Source organism: Arabidopsis thaliana, chromosome 5 (assembly GCF_000001735.4).
Source record: "Arabidopsis thaliana chromosome 5, partial sequence".
NCBI classification, from domain to species: Eukaryota; Viridiplantae; Streptophyta; class Magnoliopsida; order Brassicales; family Brassicaceae; genus Arabidopsis; species Arabidopsis thaliana.
This window is the reverse complement of record NC_003076.8, coordinates 5,480,365-5,501,021: the sequence shown is the minus strand read 5'-3', so window position 1 is coordinate 5,501,021 and position 20,657 is coordinate 5,480,365. Positions and strand designations below refer to the sequence as shown.

General features: G+C 37.8%; 5 protein-coding genes across 5 annotated transcripts; all 5 read right to left on the bottom strand.

Moving 5' to 3' along the window:
• Positions 1–36: 36 nt before the first annotated feature.
• On the bottom strand, positions 37–3,498 carry AT5G16730 (weak chloroplast movement under blue light protein (DUF827)). Its single transcript, NM_121679.4, has 3 exons — positions 3,116–3,498; positions 2,665–2,884; positions 37–2,571 (listed from the first exon to the last, which is right to left on the bottom strand). The coding sequence occupies exons 1-3, from the start codon at positions 3,130–3,132 to the stop codon at positions 247–249; spliced, it is 2,562 nt and encodes an 853-aa protein (NP_197175.1). The 5' UTR covers positions 3,133–3,498; the 3' UTR covers positions 37–246.
• A 677-nt stretch (positions 3,499–4,175) lies between these two features.
• AT5G16720 (caldesmon-like protein (Protein of unknown function, DUF593)) lies at positions 4,176–6,794 on the bottom strand. The gene is made up of 3 exons (NM_121678.3): positions 5,921–6,794; positions 5,754–5,831; positions 4,176–5,616 (listed from the first exon to the last, which is right to left on the bottom strand). Exons 1-3 carry the CDS (start codon positions 6,711–6,713, stop codon positions 4,460–4,462), a joined length of 2,028 nt encoding a protein of 675 aa, NP_197174.2. The 5' UTR covers positions 6,714–6,794; the 3' UTR covers positions 4,176–4,459.
• A 679-nt stretch (positions 6,795–7,473) lies between these two features.
• On the bottom strand, positions 7,474–15,819 carry EMB2247 (protein EMBRYO DEFECTIVE 2247). The gene is made up of 27 exons (NM_121677.6): positions 15,504–15,819; positions 15,305–15,389; positions 15,026–15,152; positions 14,708–14,791; positions 14,361–14,455; positions 13,974–14,065; positions 13,678–13,731; positions 13,518–13,570; positions 13,373–13,434; positions 12,949–13,024; positions 12,402–12,485; positions 12,008–12,156; positions 11,794–11,911; positions 11,595–11,711; positions 11,224–11,444; positions 10,928–11,017; positions 10,574–10,685; positions 10,243–10,353; positions 9,993–10,130; positions 9,576–9,626; positions 9,387–9,499; positions 9,164–9,311; positions 8,752–8,856; positions 8,528–8,629; positions 8,351–8,423; positions 8,054–8,220; positions 7,474–7,924 (listed from the first exon to the last, which is right to left on the bottom strand). The coding sequence occupies exons 1-27, from the start codon at positions 15,667–15,669 to the stop codon at positions 7,793–7,795; spliced, it is 2,925 nt and encodes a 974-aa protein (NP_568337.4). The 5' UTR covers positions 15,670–15,819; the 3' UTR covers positions 7,474–7,792.
• A 17-nt stretch (positions 15,820–15,836) lies between these two features.
• On the bottom strand, positions 15,837–17,762 carry DHAR3 (dehydroascorbate reductase 1). Its single transcript, NM_121676.4, has 6 exons — positions 17,515–17,762; positions 17,103–17,193; positions 16,846–16,989; positions 16,562–16,679; positions 16,298–16,438; positions 15,837–16,182 (listed from the first exon to the last, which is right to left on the bottom strand). Exons 1-6 carry the CDS (start codon positions 17,708–17,710, stop codon positions 16,096–16,098), a joined length of 777 nt encoding a protein of 258 aa, NP_568336.1. The 5' UTR covers positions 17,711–17,762; the 3' UTR covers positions 15,837–16,095.
• Positions 17,763–17,976: 214 nt separating this feature from the next.
• On the bottom strand, positions 17,977–20,259 carry AT5G16700 (Glycosyl hydrolase superfamily protein; the record flags this gene model as incomplete). The annotated part of the gene is made up of 4 exons (NM_121675.1): positions 17,977–18,380; positions 18,571–18,986; positions 19,322–19,569; positions 19,861–20,259. The coding sequence occupies 4 exons, from the start codon at positions 20,257–20,259 to the stop codon at positions 17,977–17,979; spliced, it is 1,467 nt and encodes a 488-aa protein (NP_197172.1).
• Between the last annotated feature and the right edge of the window lie 398 nt (positions 20,260–20,657).

Below are 20,657 nucleotides of genomic sequence, written 5' to 3'. Positions count from 1 at the left end.
TTGTTGCAGTTAATTATATAAAACTGCGGTTTGTTATATAAAGCGGAATAAAAGAAAAACGCAAACCTTTATAAACAAAAGATCGGAAGACATTGTTGTTAAAATCGAAAAGAAGAAAAGAATCAAGAACCAACAAATATATATATATAAAGATTAAAGAACACTGATGAAATCAAAAGGGGTATACAGATATACGTTTTACATGATAAGATTTACTTTTTTTTTCGCCTTACCTCGAAGAGTTTGTTATTTCTGGTTTACAGGTGCTTTCTTCTTGAGAAGATTCCCAACTTTACCAAGTAAAGTCTTCTTCTTCTTGATCTTCTTCTCCATCGTAAGCTGATCTTCTGCGGTTAAAGCGTTTCCGGTTTCATCGATGTTCTCTGTTGAGGTTTTGTCGCTTTCATCGATTTTGCTTGAATCCTCTTCTTCTTCTTGTGACTCTAGTTCTGATTTCTTGTCCGGAAAAGCTTCTTTCTTCTCGATTTGGCAACTTTCCCACATTTTGAATATAACTTCAACCGAATCATCTTTGTCATCATCTTGGGACTCATCTTTCTTCTCCTTCTTTTCGGTTTCCACCTCGGGTTTTCCATTCACTTCTTTCTCCTCCATACCGTTGCCATTGCTGTTTCCATTGCTGATCTGCTCTTGTGGAGGTTCGTGATCAAGGGTTTCGACTTTAGCAGATTTCTCTTCTACACTTCTATGACCGTTCTCAGAAGAAAACTCAACCACTTTTGGTAGCAAATCATAGTCTTTCTCGCTCTCACTGAGCTCGCCATTCTCTTCTTCCGGTTGCTTCTTGGCCAATATTGCTTCCTCGAGTAACTTCGATAACTCCTCGATCTTCTTCAGAGAAACATCCTCCTTCGCCTTCAGATCCTCGTTTTCGTGAATGACGTTCTGAAACTCAGTTTCTTTATCCAACAGATTCTCCTTTAGCTTCATGCTTTCAGCTTTTGCTTCCCCGAGAGTTTCCTGAAGATAAACAATCTCTTCTTCCACTTCTTTTAAACTGTCTTTCGTCTGTGCTTCTTTCTTCCAAGCTGCATCGGCTTCTTCCTCGGTTCTCTTCAGCAGATTATCCAGCCTATTCATTTCTTTCCCCATCGAAGCAACATCTTCTTCCATTTTCTTCACATAATTCACCAAATTGGCTTCTTTCATCTCCCAATCCTTCTTTGAGCTCTCGAAATGTTTCTTGGTTTGTTCAACCGCGCTAACAAGAACATCGATCTCATGTCTCGCCTCGTCAAGCATATTCTCGTACTTCTCGTTTGTGGCTTTAATCACCAACTTCAAGTCATCTATTTGTGTTTCATACTCGTGATCGCCTTGACTCAACAACTTCTCTTTCAACTCCCTTCCTTCACTCGACACTTCGTGCAAAGCTGAAGCCAAACTCTCCATTGCTTTCTTACTCTTCTCCTCTTCCTCTTTTGAGCTCTCTAAATCTGATAAGAGCTTGCTTTTCTCTTCTGAGAGCCTTTGAACCCTTGAAGTAGCATCTTGCTCCTTCTTCAAAGCACGATTCTTCTCCTCCTTCACAGTCTCAAGCTCACTCTTCAACTTCTCTACTTCTTTTTCATTCTTAGATACTTCTTCTTCTACACTGCCCAACCGTTGCTCTGATACCTCAAGATCCTCCTTTTGTTTAGCAACTGTCGTCTCCAATGTCACAATTCTCTCCTTAAGATCAGTGATTTCAGTTTCCGTGTCATGCAATTTATCATTGCTTCCTTCAAGCTGTTTCATCACAGATTCCAAAGATACAGAAGCAGACCTCTCCAACTTGTTAGCTTCTTCTAGCTGTTCCTCCAGTTCTTTGGCTTTGCTCTGCCACTCGTTAGACAAGCTGTGTGCATTAGACTCAGCCATCTTCGCAGCTTCAAGGTCAACATTAAGCTTCTCGACGATCATCTCTTTTTCTTTAACCTCTGCCTCAAAACCTCTCGCTGACTCAAGATCTCTTTTCAAAACCACAATCTCGTCTTCTAGCTTGGCAACCATCTCGTTATCCGATATGGCAGTCTTCTCTCGGGTTGAATCAAGCAAAGCTTTCAACCTCGTTAACTCCGAAGACAAGATGTCAACTTTCTCTGCATGAATCTCAGCCGTCTTACTAGCATCCTCCGCTTGGCTCAAGGCCTTACTCTTAGCATCAAAAGCCGCAGCCAATTCTTCATTGATTTTCTCAAGCTCCTGTCTAACCGCAACAAGAGCAGCAGAATCCGAAGCATGTTGGTTCTTAACAGTCTCAAGTTCTTTCTTCAATTCTTCTTCATTGTTCTGAACTGCCTCGATCCCTGCCTCAACAGCCTGAAATTTTTCAATCTCAGAATTCTCCTCCACATGCTTCTGAGCTTTTAAAGCATCATCAAGCTTCAGAGTCACTTGTTCAGCTTCTTTTTTAGCTTGTTTGAGTTCATCAAGTGCTTTAGCTTTATCCTTCTCCAATGAAGATATCCGCTCATTAGCTTTCTTCAAATCTTCCTTGATCTGACTCAACCGTGTGGTCGTCTGCGGTGATTCTGTTCCTTTCACCGCTGCTACTCGCGCTTGAGATTTCTGCAAATCATCAGCAAACAAAATTGATATTAAAGAAACATTTTCAGTCGAAGCAACTCCAAGATAAACACAAATGGCAAAACTTTTAACTACCTCAGGAGGAGTTGGAAGCTTTGGTGATCGTCTCTCAACAGAAGATTTGGAATTTGGAGAAGAACGATCAAGAGAAAGACGTGAATGTGGAGTAGTAGTAGATGGAGAATTATTATTACTAGTTTCGGATTTATTAACTGTTCTTTTTGCTATTCTTGGAGTTGCTGGAGATGATTTCCCGGTAGGAGTAGTAGTAGTTGTTGTTTCGGACAAACTAGTTCTGTTTCCAACAAAAGACAATAACAACAGTCGATCTCAGAACAAAGAAATAAATTGCCGCAAAAAATTAGGACAAAACAAATGTAGAAATGAATTTAGTAGATCCAAAACTCGATCATTGACAATTTCTCAAAATAGTAACTTGGATCAGATCTACTACGATCTACTAAAAAATTTCCCAGAGAAAATAGGATAAAACTAAAACAGAGTGAAACTGAGTAAAGAGTCTTACTTAGTCTTCGAAGCCATAACCGTCGATCGCTGTCACCGTCGCCACCACCGTCGCCACCACCGTCGCGCTCAGTTGATCAGAAATTCGATTGATAATTTTGCTGGAATTGGGACTCAATTTTCAGATCAAGAAAGAGAGAGAGAATGATTCGAATCGGTGGGATCGAAGTAACGGAGAATGATATAGATAATGGCAGGTGTGGTTGTCTCCAGAGTGGCCTCACTAACTCGTTAAAAAGAAGCTTATTTATTCTGCTACCGATCCGATGTATAAAAACAAAGAAACCACTAATAATCTAGCTTCATTAAATAATGGTAAAATAGAAATTAAGAGAACGTGAAGGTTGGTAAAATGACGATAATGACCCACACTCTTCTTTTGTCCAATCAAACTGACAGCGAAACTACCGTCACTCTCTTCTTCTTGTTCATATCATTGCGGCTTCTAACAAGATCAACGGTTCTTATTGTTCGTCATTTTCTTTTTTGTCAACGTTTCCGTGTTTCCTATTTATTATTATACGGTTGGTATATAAATGCGTTCATAAGAAATAAAATATATAAATCATTTTGGCAAAAATATTTGGTATGATTCAATGATTTTGTTTGGTAAAACTATACATTCTTCATTATATACTTCAAAATAAAACTATACAATTCATTACCATCAATCATTATCGCAAAGAAACTATTATTGTCATGATATATACTAGGTTTTATTTATTTATTTACATCTTATTTATTAGGAATGCAAAAGTAAAATGGGCATGTGACAATTGGTAAAGAACACATGAGATGAGACTAATGATTCCTTTATCTGCCCAAAGTATAATCATGACGTTTGTTTATGCAAATTAAAGCAATTTGGTGTTTGTTTATACGGTGGTTCGAGAATATCTAAAGCTTGGAAATCAAGGAAACGAAGAAGATCGATCCTCTTGAGAAGATATTAAACTTAGACCAAACGAAGAAACTCGTGTTCTGACTTTCCAATGGGCCTTCAATGTTTGGGCTAAATGGGCCAGAATTTATTTTCTTGGTAAGGAATGGGCCAGCTAAAGTTGCAGAACGAACCAGTTTTATGTGCCAATTATTTTCCAACTGAAAACTCTCATAAACTACAAGAAACACAGAATTTACATTGACAGATACAAATTCAATGACTAGTGTGTGTGAAACCTTTTGTTACACCAAACAAAAAAAGAAAACACAAACAAGAGACATCTAAGAATTTCTGTAATTCTCAGATCCTCCATTGAGCAGTGCAAAGACATTGATTCCGGCTTGAAATCTGTCTGAACAATGGTGTGAGAGAGAGTTCATATATAATTCTTGTGAATAAACATCACTCTTCCTGTGTCGTCTGGTTTTCAATTGTGTTAGTGAGTTCAATGGTTCTGAGATCGCGGAGATGTTGCAATATATCTTTAAGAATATCTGTTCCTTTGTCACCTTTCTTCGCTGAACTCATACAGTTTTTCAGAAACTCTCCATCTGTTTCCAGCTCCTGTAACCTCTCATAGACACTATCAACTTGTTTGATTATCTCCAGTTTCTCACTGTCCGAACCAAAGTTCTTTTCATCTGATTCTGGTAGTCCTTGAGACCCGTCTTCTGATTCGTTCTCTGCTGCGTCTAGAAGAGGTAGCAGACTCTTTGCCATTGATGCCATTGTTAGTCCTCCATGTCCATTACTCGCTTCTTCATAACTATTGCTGAATTCTCCCGGATCCTCAGCAGATTCCTTGTCCTGCATTGTTACTAGCCTATCCTCTAACACCTTAAGCTGATCCAAAATCACTAACCTCTCTTCCTCAAACTCTGATAAAGATTCACCAAGCATGCTCATATGTTGTACGCAATCTAATGTTATCTTCTCCAAATCCACATCCATCTCAGAAGAATTATCCTCTTCTCTATTCTCCTCCTCTTTATCATCATCATCAGCCTCACAATCGTTTTCCACAACGATGATCTTGTTCTTAGCTTTCGATTCATACTCCAAAACCTTTGCCCGATAAACCTCAAGTTCTCTCTGGAGTTGTTCCTTCTCTTTCTCTCGTTTCACCATCAAATGATTCAATAGCTGCAAGGCTTCTTGATCATACTCGGCTTGTTCCTCCATCATTCTCTGATACTGCAACGCTTCCATCTGAACTTTCGCTTTCTCTTCTTGTAGCCTCGTGATCATTGCCATTGTCTGGTTAGCCGATATTGCAGACGCGCTTCTTTCTTCTTCCAGCTCTGCATATAAATCTCTCAGTGCTTCTTGTTCTGCTCTCACTGTCTCTCTCAACCTTTCAATAGTCCTTAAAGGATCGCCACCGTCCATCTCACTCACTAATACATTCCCATCTCCTGCATCTTCAGCAGCTGCATACTCATTTCTAGCAAGAAAATGAAGTTTCTTGTTAAACAAAGTACTGACTGAAGTTGGAGTTTCCGGATCAAGCTCCTTAGTCGTTTCTTCTCTATCTTCTTCTTCTTCTTCGATTTGGCTACCTATGAAAGAAAACAACTATATTCAGACTTAAAGTGCTTCACAAAGTTAGATAAACCAAACCAAAGATGTATGCATATGTGCACAAGGCCTGCTTGAAGAGATTTTCGATAACAAAAGAGTCATTCTTTTTGCTTACCAGTGAAATTCTTGCTCTCAAACTGGTCATACAACAAATCTGCTACTCCTGTTTCTTCTTCTTTTTCTTCTACACGCCCTGTTGTTTGATCACAATGAGGAATCTATAAAACCCAGAAAACTAACACATATAAAGTTTCAGACTTTGGATTTATGTTCTTACTCTACCTGAAATTTGATCTTCCCCATATGTGGCAACATTGCTTGTGTCATCATTCCTTTGTTCATCCTCTGAAACTCTTGATTTAGCTTCGTTCCCAGGAGAATTATTGCTGATGATAGATCTTAACCCATCCTCTTCAGACACTTCTCTCAAGCTTAATCCATAACTCTCAACATCTGAAATCACTTCACCATTTTGCTGCTGGTCTTGCTTCTTTCCTTCTTCTGCTTTATCTCTGAAGAACCCTAAGGGATAAGATTCTCTATCTATCTCAAACCCATCTCCAAATTTATCATCATCGATCATCTCTAAGATCAATCCTCCATCTTCTCTGTCACCCAAAGTTTTCCCCCAAATTGATGACTTGAGAAGCAAGTAATTAGGGTATGGTTTATCCGCTAAGCTCTTCTGACAACATGTGCAAAAACCTAAACCAATGTTGCTCTGTTCTTCTTCGCGATTAGAGCAATCTGAGCATAAGTTCGCCGATTCGGATAATTTCCCGTGAGTTCTGCAAAAACTCAGACTAGCGAGCTCGGCGATGTGATTTTGACATAAAAGCTCTTTGTAAGTGAATCTGTTTTCTGGCTTTCGCTCGAAGATTCGATCTAGCTTCGGACAGAGAAGACATACTTGCTTAAGACCGAAGAAAGAGGCGAATTTGACGATAAAGTAAGTGAAAAAGGAATTGAGGAAGATAAAGAACATGAGAAGCCATTCAAGGAATGCGTAGACCAAGATTACGGTAATTCTATTGGTGTTTCTGCTTAGCTTCGTCGCAAAATTGTTGGCCGCCATTGATTTTGGCTCCTCTGCTTCCGACTGAGAGAAGAGAGAGAGAGAGAGAGAGAGAGAAGAGGAGAGAGTGAGAATGATGTTGTCGGGTTACATGCGCTAACGACGCTGTCTTTGTCTAGTTTCAAGTTGGTTTAGATCTGAACCGGAACTATAAACTAAACCGGAATAAGTTTTCCAACCTTAACCTCGATTTTTTGGTTAGCTTAAATAATAGTAGTACGTAACCTTTGAGAATTCAATGTTAATGAGAAAGTAGAGTAATTTTTTTCTAAACAGCAATGTTGTGTTTTGTATAATAAAAAAAACTCCATTTAACCATTTATGTTTAGTGACTTGGTTCACGGTTTGTTATCATTTTTCATGTGATTAAAAAAAAAAATAGGAAATTGGAGAGAGAAATTGGCTAAAGGCAAAAAGAGAGAGCGTGATGATGAAGATTTGGTTGTCAAAAGAAACATAAAAAAGGAAAAGGGAGGTTAAAGCGAGGTACAGTACTTCTTATTGCTTCTTTTGCTTTTAGGTATGGGTTTACTACTATTTTTTTTTTTTTTCCTGTCATTAGCTTTCTCTAATATTCGCCAAACGAAACTGCATCTCACTAAACCACAAGTTGTATCGAAACCATACGCCCAACCACCTAATAAATTTACCTAATAAAATGGTTATGGATTTTTCAATTTTGGAACAAAAACAAACTTTTGTGAAAAGAGCTATGTTGTTCTGATTACTGATTATTGGTACAAAATTTACCTAGTTGGTGAGGCTATTAAATAATAGTAAATACAATTGTAACATAACCAGCAAATATAATAAATTAATAATATATCCACTTTCTGCTGTCAAAATAAAATAAAAATAAAATCCACTTTCTGCTTAAAAGGCATTATGGGCCCCGACAATAGGACTGGTAAAATAGTTGACAATTGATCATTTTTGGGGGCATTTTCAAACTAATTGGGTCCTCAAAAAACAGAAATATTAATAGTAGGTAGTCTCATCGACTCAAATGATCACAATTAAATGGTCCATGGGCCGCTATTGGTCGGGTCCGAACTTGAGAGAATAAGAACTACCTGAATTTACTGAGACACTAAAGAAGTAGTAGACTTGAGAAAATCAAGCCTAGCTTTGGTCAACTTTATCTTCTCTTCTAATTCTTCTACTTGCTCCTTTACACCTCTCACCACTTCTTCTGGAGCTTTCTCCACAAACTACATATTTCAGCGTTAAAAATGTTGTAAAACAAGCAGAGTCTAAAACTAATGCACCATGTTTAATAAGCTTATCGAAAACAATTTCTAGCAAGGGTTTAAGAGACTCTTTTGATGGTTATGGTATACCTTTGGTGAACTGAGACGAGTTATGAGGGCGTCATATTCAGTTTGCATCTTGGAGAGACGTTTAGAAATGCGTTGGACTTCAGATGATATATCAACCATGGCTGCAAGAGGTAGATATGCCTCGAGTCCTTCACTGGCTACAAGGTGGACTGATAGATTTGCATCACCTGAAGGACCAACCATGTGAAGTTTTGTTGTGACCATGATGATTCAAGGGAATCATCGAAAATGTAAATATTGAGATAAGATGCAAACAATGAAAAGAAAAGAGAAAAAAAGGATTAAAGATAATTATACCAGGAGGGGCATTGGAAAAATGGACGTTGTTTAAGTCAAGCCTGGATAGAAGAGCTAATACCTCCTTCTCTTTCTGCACCGCCACAAGAACACAGTTTTTAATAAGGAAACACAAGGCAAACTGATGAACCTTATTCGTAAGATAATTTAACTGTTAGGAAGCCACAAGTTACTGACCGAAATATATTCAATGACCTCTGCACTTCCAACAACTGAGGCAGATATACGCTTTACTGGTTCCACTGAATACTCTGCTCGTGCATTTCGAATTGCTCTAGTCTGTGATTTAACAGGCAAGGTGTCAACATGCTCTGAACTTTTAATAGTATAAATATTAATTCCTTTAAGTATGGTTCTGTTTGAGGTTTACAGAATATATTAAGGTAAAAATTCATACTGACCAGAGCTTGTAAATTCTCAAATCTTTTTATTGATTCAACATTCCTTGGAAGTGAATTTTGTGGCCATGGAGACACAATGAGCGCTTCTTTCCTGTAGGGAAGTGCCTGCAATTATAAATGCATTCATAATTACAGTTTTATGAAGCTGAAATCATTTTTTGGTAGCAGTACCAAAGTATCAACCATATATAACTAAGTTTTCGGTCCTTTTATTTCATCCTCAAAAGAGGCTAAACTACCAAAAAAAAACTCAAAGATAACAGCTTAAGCATGCTTTGGTAAAAAAACGGCCACTACAAAAACTCTAAGGTATAAGGAAAATCATGCCCAGTGCAGTTGGCCTAAGTAAATGGTTAAGGGCCAATTTAAGTAAAAATGAAATACACAGATAGCAAAACTGAGAGCATGTTACCTGCCATAGATCCTCGGTTACAAACGGCATAAACGGATGCAACAGCTTAAGTATATTCTCAAAGACATATAACAAAACCGCCTGAGAAGCTAGAGAAACTGAATTGCCTCCAGATCCATACAGTCGAGATTTGCTGGCTTCAATATACCTTTAGAGTATACTAGTCAGTCAATTAAGTCCAAGAAACATGTGTATTGGTTATTAAGAGTTGACGTGGTGATACCAATCAGCAAAGTCACTCCAAAAGAAATCATATGTTTCTCTTCCTACATCCCCAAAGAACAACTTCTCATAGCTTGCTGTGACAGAATCAATGAGAATATGGAGTTTTGACACCTGAAATAATACAAAAGGAATATAAGGTGGTAGGCAGATTGAACTGTTGGATAACTTCAGGGTAAAAATATTATACCGCCCAACACTCAGGCAAGGGTAAACTAAGCAGGGTTTCCTCTTTGTCCAACTGTCAAAAAAAAAAGGAAGCAAAATGTTAGAAAAAATCCTTATTGTAAAGTGTCACAACAAATCGATAGTAAGAGAGCAGCCTAAGGTAGCTTATCACTTGTGATGCGACTCTGCAGCTGTTTTAAGTAATGGCAAAAGGTATGCAGGTGGAGATACTCCTGGAAAGAGGTCTGACCAATCTCCTATATTTAAAGCTACCTCGTTTTTTTGTGAGACTTTTATGGTTCATGATCCCAAACACAAAGATAGTCTAAACATATTATCAATGACTTTCGACTTTATACCATACTTAGTCTGTCACTGAAAGGACAAATATACCACAATTCCCTAATACTTTCTAGTGGAGATGGAAAAACAAGCAAACCTTGAGGTCCAGCAAATTCTCCCAAGCAGATGTATCACTTAGACTAGGCAGACTATGAAGCACAAACTTTCCAGCATTCCAGAGTTTGTTGGTGAATGCTTTATTTGCAGTTAACCTCTCAGTAGATAAGTTCAGATCCTAACAAAAAGGTAATGGGGAAAACAAGGAATATAGACATAAATATGACATTTTAATATAAACCTACCCAAAAAAGCATGGTTCAGCTGCCTCAACACAGTAGAGATCAAACCTGACCAGCAGTTCCTAGTGCAATCGTAAATCTCAGAGCATCAGTGCCAAAATCTTTAATTGTGTCAAGCGGATCAATCACATTCCCAAGAGATTTTGACATTTTTCTCCCCTGATAATTCCAAATAATCTGATTAACTACTTGGAGATATACAGAACGAGAATCCTTAAATAGAAATCCTAGAAGTTACCTAACGTTTAATAGCATATCGGGAAAAGTGAGAAATAATGATATGAAAAGCCTCAATGATCAAGGTTTGAGTGGCTACCTCGTCTTGAAAAGAAAAGAAAAAAAAACATTTACTAGAACAAGCAAAAAGCCTAACACTTACTTGTGAGTCTCTTATAAGTCCATGAAGGTAGACATGAGAAAATGGAACGGTCCCTGTAAATTCTATTCCCATCATAACCATTCTTGCTACCCAAAAAAATAGTATGTCATGCCTGTCCAAATAAATGAGAAAGGTTATTTAAAGGAAGTGATGAGAATTTCAAAACCGCAAGCTGCAACTAAAGCGCATTTTCTTTTCAGATTTTACTTAATTTAGACATTAGTTCTTGCCTTCTTGGCAACAGAAAAATTGTTGTTGGTCCTAAATTTTTTTCTTCCTAGTGAAGGGTTTACAACAATAGCCCTGATAGTAGCAGCCATTGTTTTCCTGATCGACAAAAAGAAAGGAATGTACCCTGTTTCTAACATATTTGTTGGGTAGAAGTTATTGAAATCCTTCGCTGCTACATCAGGCCAGCCAAGAGTGCTGAATGGCCACAACGAGCTGCAGAAAAAAAACATCTAAATAAATAATATAGGAAGTTAATGCAAAATGAGGAAAACTATGTTCAGCGTCATATATGAGGAAACGCACTAATTCATGGTGACTATTCCGAGGAAACTGATACTTTCACATGATTAAACTAGTGACTATTTCTAAAACAAAGACACACAGAAGAAAAGTAATCTCCAAATAAATGAAAAACTAACCTGGAAAACCAGGTGTCAAGAACATCTGGATCCTGATATATTTCAACATCTTTTCCATACTTCTCAAGGGCTTTCTCAAGGGCTTCTTCAGCACTTTTAGCAACTATGTAGTCCTCCTCGCAATCCTTTCCAACCACATACCAAACTGGTATGCGATGTCCCCACCACAGCTGCCGGCTTATGCACCAATCCTTAATATTTGTCAGCCAGTGATTGTATATCTGCAAGTGGTGACAGGAAATAAAAGCAAAAGCAGAAGTATGCAGTGTAAACAATCAAAAATCAAAACCTTTCAGAGAATTTGCCAAACTGAGGAGAAAAAGACAGATACCAGCTCAGTAACTAATAACACCAACCAGTCGCTTGCATACCTTCTCAAATCTCTCAGGTATGATAGTAAGTTCTTTGTTTTCAACAGCAAGAAGAGCCTTCTCAGCTAAAGGATCCATGTGGACAAACCATTGTTTGCTTACAAGTGGCTCAATAACCTAACACCAGTTAAACCATGCATGAGAAAATTATGAACTTCAAACGAACTGAAAAATTAATGCTGGGTCAGTAGAAAGATACTTCTCCACCACGCTGAGATCTTGGAACTCGTAAAGTGTGAGGCTCCTTCTTAACAGCTAAACCTATCTCCTCAAGATCTGCCCATAGTTTCTCCCTCACCTCAAACCTGTCAAGGCCACTGAAAATACGATGTATGTTAAGGCGCCATGGACGTTAAGATGTAACCAAAGGGTATTCCATTCAGCTAAAATATAAGTTTTAAACAAAATGTTACCAAAACAAGCCAGCGACGTCATTAAGTGTTGCATCCTTGTTCATCACATTCAGAATGGGGAGACCTAGCTTTCTTGCAAGAAGGTAATCGTTGTGATCATGCCCAGGACTTATCTTCAGAACACCAGTCCCAAAATCCTTATCAACATACTGCCATGGTACACAAAAAAACTGATGAGAAATGCCTGAAGAGCAGCAGAGGAAATACTATGAGGTACTCAGTTTCTTGGTTCTGAGTAACTAGAACTTAGAAGTTTCCCAGCAAAATACTGATACTTAAAGCACGAAAAATGGCAAAGAAAAACAACTGCAGCGTTTTCCTTGTTGGACTTGAAAAAGATATTTGATCCTAAAAGACATCATAAAGAGTGCATAGGCAGTAGATCGGAGTTCACCTTATCAGCAATAATTGGGACATGACGACCATATGTCATAGGTACAATTGCTGTCTGACCAACATATTTTGAGTAACGATCATCCTGCCAGATGCCAAATACATTTCACAACATTAATCCTCAAACGATACCCAAAAAAGAGCACCTATTCCAGGAAACGACTAGAAGACGATCTACATTCACATGAGATCCAAAAAAATCAGCATCTACTTTGTAGATTACATCTGCTTACATTAAATTGGACCAGCAACCTGACAAACTACCTGGACTACATTTTCAATTTCATTTAAATTTTACATAATAGAAATATAAATGAAAACCACAAAAGGAAGAAGAAAATAAAATGTGTTACACATTATATACTTTTCCTCCCTAATATTAAATTTGCTTCTAAGTTTTTATCAAAAAAAAAAACTTGCTTCTAAGTTTGTTAACTGAGCTCTGTGTGTATTCAAAAATTATAAACACGTCAAACAGACTTTGATAATGCCATCTGTCATTCCCGATGTCCTATTATCAACGAAACCAAAAAAATATCACCACCTACCTCAGGATGCACGGCAAGGGCCACGTCACCAAACAATGTCTCTGGACGAGTCGTTGCTATAGTAAGAAAATCAGGACTGTACGAGGAAAGATCAGATTAGCCATTTCCATAAACAGAACAAAAGTAGTCACTGATCTTCCAAGAATAATTTGCTAGCAAAATTTAAGGTTAACTACTGCCGAAGCAACTCTTACAGACCCAACGCTGTGTTTCACAAGTTTTAATGATCATACGACATAATCTAAAGCCTCCATAAGATACGTTTTTCAAACACTATAATGCTTCTTTGAACTCTCTAATAGCAGAGCATAATCAAATTGATGTGAGAAAAAATTATCTTTTCACATAATTTTGCTACATATAAGGGTCCATAAAATACAAAGTATAAGGAAAGGCGAAGGTAGTACTGGTAGTTGGACAGTACCTTCCAGCTACACGGTATTTAATATGGTATAGAAACCCAGGTTCCTCCGAATATTCTACTTCCTGGTAAGAACAAGGCAGTCACTTTTAGAAAGAAAAAAAAAGTAATCAAACAACAGAGTGTTAGATAAAAATACATCACACACCAAGTCTGAAACAGCAGTCTGTAAATTTGGGGACCAGTTGACCATGTAAGATCCTGGAAAAACATTATGCCAAAATCACCAATAGTCGTATGAGTACAGCACAGCTCTACTTACAGCTACGACAACAGAAACCAAAATACATAAATTCATAATAGCTTACCTTGATATATCAACCCCTTGTCATGAAGCTTCACAAAAGCTTCGACCACAGCTCCTACAAATTCAAGGTAAAAGAGAATCAAGGAATAAATTCAAGGTGAAAGTACATACAATTTGAAATTAAGAGCAACGAGAAACTTTTTGAACCACCTAACAACTGAATAATATTTTACTTGCCGAAGTTTTTGAATTCCAAAATACCACTCAAAATCATATAAAGTCAACTTTGAGCACCACCTATGGTCTGCTTTAAGAATCACCATCTAGAAGATATGGAAACTATGAAAGATGCCTTACGACTCAATTGCTCGTCAAGAGTAAAGCGCTCTCTACTCCAATCACAAGAAGCACCCAGTCTTTTAATCTGATTTGTGATGGTTCCGCCATACCTGAGAAAAACCACACAAACTATAATTCCAGCCTTACCCTTAACACATCAGATACAAGTACAGTGGATTTTATCTTTTAATGAAAGCATTGGCCTTTGGAATGGTTCAGGAACATCAGATTACTCAATTATAAGAAATGTACAGGAATCATCTCCTGCTTAAAATACTTCATAGTTTTCCAGAAGATCAATAACTTATGACTCGTTCGAAGAATGGAAACACCGCCAGAGTATCATACAGATACTTTTGAAATAGATATTTTGAATTTATTCATTGCAGTGATTAGACAGCATACTTTTCCTTCCATTCCCAGACTCTTTTGGTAAACTCATCTCTACCTAAGTCCACTCTCTTAATGCCTTCTGACGCTAGCATCTTTTCCACGACCAACTGAAAGAAATATTGCAGCTTCAGTAGAATATTTCAGAAACATTCACCAAACAATGCAAATATTATCTATACAAATTATACTCTACAAGAAAAGAACTTTTTGACAAAGTAAATGTGGTAGATTGGTATAGGAACAAGAGCAATGGATTGTGAAGAAGAAGATGTAAGAATCATAGTGAGCACAAAACAAACACGCAAACACTAGTAGAAATACCATGCAAAAAAGCTTGAAATTTGAACGAGGAAATGAACCTGAGTGGCAATACCAGCATGATCAGTCCCGGGAAGCCAAAGTGTTGGTCTCCCATTCATCCTATTGTATCGAACCATAATATCCTGTAAAAAACAAAAAAGCGATGAGAATAGCAGAACTATAGTATAACACAGTTACAGCACAAAGAAAACATGGAATTACTAAACAATATTTCAAGCCAACTTAAGAAGTGTGGAAAGCGCCTAGTATATACGAGCTAAAGCTAGACGAACAAACTAAAAAGGTTAAACGAAAATAGGAACATAAATTAGAATACCCAAATGACTGTGAATTATTCTCAATATGGATTCCACAACCTCAAGAGTGACAAACATTGCATGGCCCATGTGCAGAGAACCAGTAACATTAGGAGGTGGCATCGGTATCACAAAAGGACTGCCTCCTTGGTCAAAATTTGGTTTGAAGTAGCCTTGCGACTCCCACCTAAAAATGCCCAAATCCAAATGATCATCAGCATTATCACAAGAAATCCATGTTCCCATAGGTTACATTGGGAAGAATGAGACACTTTTTATTTGCATTGTGATATATCTTAACTCATAATAATTCCATTAACTCACGAGTAGAATATTTACCATTTGTATATCTTCTCCTCCGAAGAAAAATCAAAGGTCTTGGATGTCTCGGGAGAAGTAAATACATTATTTCCTGACGCAGCAGCTGAATACAAAAGAGGAATTCGAATAAATTTTTACTGTAACAGAAGAGAAGTTCCAACAAAATCGATTGGAAACAGAATTCGACACTGGAGAAAAGAAATAGCGAGGAACGTACCAGAGAAAGAGAATCTACGTTGCGAGAAAATTGAGTTCAAGCGGGATGGGGAAATTAATCGACGGCGTCGGCGAGTGAAGAACAGAGTGTTGAGCTGGTGAGGAGAGCTGGGAGATAATAGAGTAGTAGTAGGTGTGGGTAGAGAAAAAGCCGTTTTGAGAATCATGGCAGATTCTGAAGAAAACGCCCGACAGAGATTCCCGAGAAAATCTGGGGCGAGAAAAGAATTTGAAATTCCCAGGAAAATAAAGATAAGCTGCTAGTGACACAAAATGGTAGGGGTTTAAGGCGGAGGAGGGAAGGAATGGATGACGGGAAGGGTATTCCGTAATTATTGTTCTTTCAATGGTCGTCTAATTGCTCTGTAGCTTACGGTAAATAATTTGCAGATGGTTCAAAATTTTAGTAGTGATTGGTCGGTACATTAAAACTTATATGCAAGCTTCCCCACTATGACACAATATAGTTTTCATCATATAAGCAATCAAGGATTCAAGGTATATATCATTGGTAACAGTTGAAGAAGATTTGATTATTATGTTTTTTACATTTAGTAGAAGACAAGGAAGCTTGAGGTCAACATCAAAATCTCTTAACCCATAACCTTTGGTCTCCAACCAGCAATTACATCCTCTGTTTCCGCCCGTGTGTTCGTGAATGATTCCCTCGAGAAAACATTCTGTAAATCATTATGGTGCAGTTGGTTTAACCGAATGAAAATAAATCCAAAAAAGAATGTGGTTGTTCAGAATAACATCGAAAGGACTAGCTCGGTTTTTCTGACATTTATTTACCTCCATGTAGGATTTGACGAAAGGAAGTGAATCTGGAACAGACCAGTTCTTGTAATGTCCCAATGCAATCTTCATGTGGTATAACTTTGGTGCCAAGGACAAATCTGCTGCCGAGATCTTCTCTCCATTTATGAAAGGGCCCTTCACATTATGGAAGATAGAGAAGTAAATATATGTTTCAATCAACAGCCAGAATAATCTACTCTAAGATCATCACAACTATTACTTAAGGATATACAAGAGATCAAAACCAAAAGAGCTTACATTGTCCTTGATATAATCGTTGAATGTAGTAAGCTCATCCAACAAAACTTGCTCAGTTCCATCTCCTGAATCTTTGCTCTTCAGAAAACCGACAAATGTGGAAAAGATCTTCGATCCACTGCAGAAACAGACATAAATTAAAGAATTAAACGTCCACACGCAAATTCTTAGCTGGAAGTATGCAAGTTGTCAAATGAACCCTTTTTCAACAAAGAACACTAGAAGGTCAATTGCACAAAAACAAGTGCATCATAAGACCGAAAAAAAGAAGAAGGAATGCTTACACTGAAGCCTTTTCAGGTGGGGTAGCAAGAGGAGGCTCAGGATACTTCTCTTCTAAAGCCTGTGTTATAACATCTGAATCCGGAACCCATTTCTCATCAAACTTCACAACTGGGACTTTACCTTCTGGACTAATCTTCAAGAACCTAATAAACAATAAACAAGAACACAACCCATTGAAAAAACTAAGGAAATCACTGCCATTAATCAAGAATCATGTCTACTTCAGGCACGTTATGGAAAGAATCCAAGAATTCACCATTCTGGTTTGTTACTCAAATCCACCATTTTCATGTCATAAGGAACATTCTTCTCCTCCATTGTCAGTAACACCTTTTGGCAAAAAGGGCCTATCAACAAAATTATGCATATAATCAACTCACTGAGAAAAAATATACTTCAAAACCAGTACTCGCCACAAACATAGAAGCAATCGTGTTAGCTTATTAAACCTTAAAAGTATGTTTTGAATAGTTTCAGTTTTCGAAATTAAGAAACAATCTAAACACCAATTAAGTTTGACACGAAATCCTCAAATTCTTAAGTCTAAGTATCTATCTGCACCAATGGAGCTAACACAAATTATCTATCTCCAATTCGAAATTGAGTGAAAGAGGGATCAAATTGCAGCTAATCATCAACATTTCAAAGTTTACGGAGAGAAAACTAACAGTCTCCGAGCTTGTTGGGAGTGGTGATAGAAGCTTTAACGCAGATTTCAAGAGGACTCGCCGCCGTCGCCATTGTAACAAACCGGCCAACCCTTCCCGGTTTAGTCGAACCGCACCGCTTGATAAAACCGGCGCGGCTCACTGACGCCGATAAAACACCGGCGGTGGTGCTTGGTTGAAACCTAAGGCTTATCATATTTTTCGCAGTGGTTTAATTTCCAACTAGTCAACTGGCTCATGACTCAGATAATCAGCAAATTCTCAGTGGCTAAGTTGACTGACACGTGGCGAAATATAAGATAATCAAGTGAAGACCAACATGGGCCTCAATCTCTTTATATTCTCAGCCCATTACTGTTAAAGTCTTTTAGCCTTTTAAAAAAAATGATTTCTTGAATATGCTCAGTGGTAGTCTTGATTACAAATGTCAAATACATGTTCTCCATAATAAAGACATAGAATTCAAAGAACTTTGAACCATTGGCTCGCTGGATCACAAGAAGCATCCATGGTCAAAAACTTGCAACGGTTAGCTACGACGCTGTTGTCACGTTCGTCTACGTCAAGACATAGCAACAAACCATTACTTGTCTTGAACGACAAATGCATCTTTGTAGCTGAGATTTGTCCCAACTTAGAACACTTGGTACCAACTCCGAGCTTCACCTTTTGTCCAACAACATTTGGAGCTTCGACGCACATTTTGTTGATCCAAAGAATGCCTTCACTGGGATTAAAGGTCCATGGGTCGGATTTAGGGCATGGTCCTAATCGAAGTGTTGGTATATTGTCTGATGGATTATTAGTGACGCAGAGTCCTGTTGATGGATGGAAGAGAAGGTTCTTGTTGGGTCGCAATCCAGGTCCTGGATATATAATCAATTACGAGTCTTAAAGTTTGAGTTTTTTTTTCTTTTAAGTGATTAAGAAGAAAAAAAACTGATCTGACCTTTAAAGGCATGTTGGATTCCGGAGAGTTTTTGCAAGTAAGTAGAGTTTCTGATGTCTTCCAATTGGCTTGCAAAAGGCCATAAGACTCATCTAAATCCGTTTTACCGGTTCTCAAATAATAATCTCCGGTTAAGGCCCAAACCGCCCAATCCAAATCATTCTCGGCCGCCCAAGCCACCAAACAATTCATATACCGGTTTCCGCTCATGTCACCGCCTCTCTGGTCCGTCCCAAACTCACTCAAGATCAAAGGAAAGCCTCTTCCAAGCAAGAATCCTCCGTTGTGTGTAACCTTTTCGATAATTTTGACGCAGAAATCATTAGAGTTGTGTTTTCTCCACGAATCTCGGCCGTCGGAGAAACTGTACCAATGGAGCTCGAAGACAAGTTTGTCCGTGAAGCTGACGTTCACGGAACGGTCACGGAGGAAAGAGAGGTTTGTATCGAAGTCAATGCCTGAGAGGATGACTAGTAATTTAGGGTTTGCGGCGTGCACCGCCTCTGCTCCTTGCGGCATATGCCTTCACGTAACCATTAACGCATGCATGCATGCAATTAATTACCACGATAACGTGAACAATATAAACAATCAAACAATACTATTTTTTGTGTGGAAACAATAGCGAATGGTGAAAAGTGAAAACTAACTCAATTAACATGTACTTCATGTACTAATTTTTTTATGTGTGAGAATTTTGAGAATTGTCGGTTGTTAAACGTAGATTCATGTTTGTTGGATAGATTCATAGATACTAAATTATCTTTATAATGTATGTGAGTGAGTCTGGGGTTTTAAGGTGTAGAATCAAAAGTAGCTTTTATGAATATTTATATATTTAAAATTAGCAATATGTACCTGAACCAAAGGTCAGGGTAATCTCTAGCACCACGTGGCTCGTTCCTAAGGCTCATGCCAATAACGTGAGTGAAATTGCGGAAAAGAGTAGCCATCTTCCTCAAGCCCTTGGCCCAGACGAGGGGATCAAAGTGAGGGTAGCCAAAGAAAGCATCGAGGTCATTATCGCCGCAGCACCAGCCTGGCGTTGTCAAGTGGTTATCTAGTATCACCATTACTCCGTTTTCTCCTAAGTTCGACACCACTTCCTGACAACATATAATAACAGTAACCATATATCAGTTTCACATCAAAACCATTTGACAATGAATTGATGATATGTCACTTATTTGTTTGTTAAATTTAGCAAATGGGAATTGGTTTGATTTTGGTTTATATTGTCCCTTAGCTAGACTAGGTTCTTTTGCGATCAATTTTGGTTAATTTGTTGTTGTTTCGAATTAGATCACGTTTAGATATTAGTCCATCTAATGAACATAACCCGGTTTAGTTTGGCACAATTCAGATCGAACAAACCGATGCTCTATCATTAAATTTACCTGGAATGCATTGAAAAGGGGAAGATGAAGTAATTTGGGATTGTGAGTTTGAATCCCAAGAACATCTTCAAACAACTTCAAGCTTTCGAAAGACTGTTTAACGGTAACTTTAAGAGCCAATGTGTCATTAGTCACCAAATCAAGAGGCCAAGTAAGCCTAACGCAGTTAAATCCCATTGACACAATCTTCTTGGAGATAGAGTCTAATGGTTGTTTGCTTAGCCCTTCAGCCACCGTGGGCTGGAGATGAGCCGGCCAGTTCACGCATGCTAGCTTCACCCTTTGACCTTTCTCGTCCACGATCCATCGTGACTTTGTGGAGAGAGGATAGCTTGTGGTTAGCTTTGATGTTGAAGAAATGAATAAGAAGAATAAACAAAAATAGAAGGATCTCGCCATTATTGTGTGTTCTTATTTTTTGATTTTGATTACTTTGAAATTTGAATTTGATTCGTACTTTATATGGCAAAGAAGTTGGTTTAGTTTCTGGTTTTTAGCAGATAATACGTGTTCAATATGGTTAAAGATTTTTTCCAACAAAATAAAATAATTGAAGAGAAAACAAATAGAATTAACTGTAAGAAAAAAAACAGTAATCGACCGGATAATAAATGTAGTTAGTTATAATTTATCAATCAAAGGTGTATATTTTCTCGAGAATTTTCAAAGATACTTTTAAACATGTCAAAAGTAATGTATTACATAAAGCGATTACATTATTGTAATCAACAGTAAAAATCTGTTTCTATACTAATTTCATAAAACAAGAAAACAAATTACACGTTGTATTAAGTGTG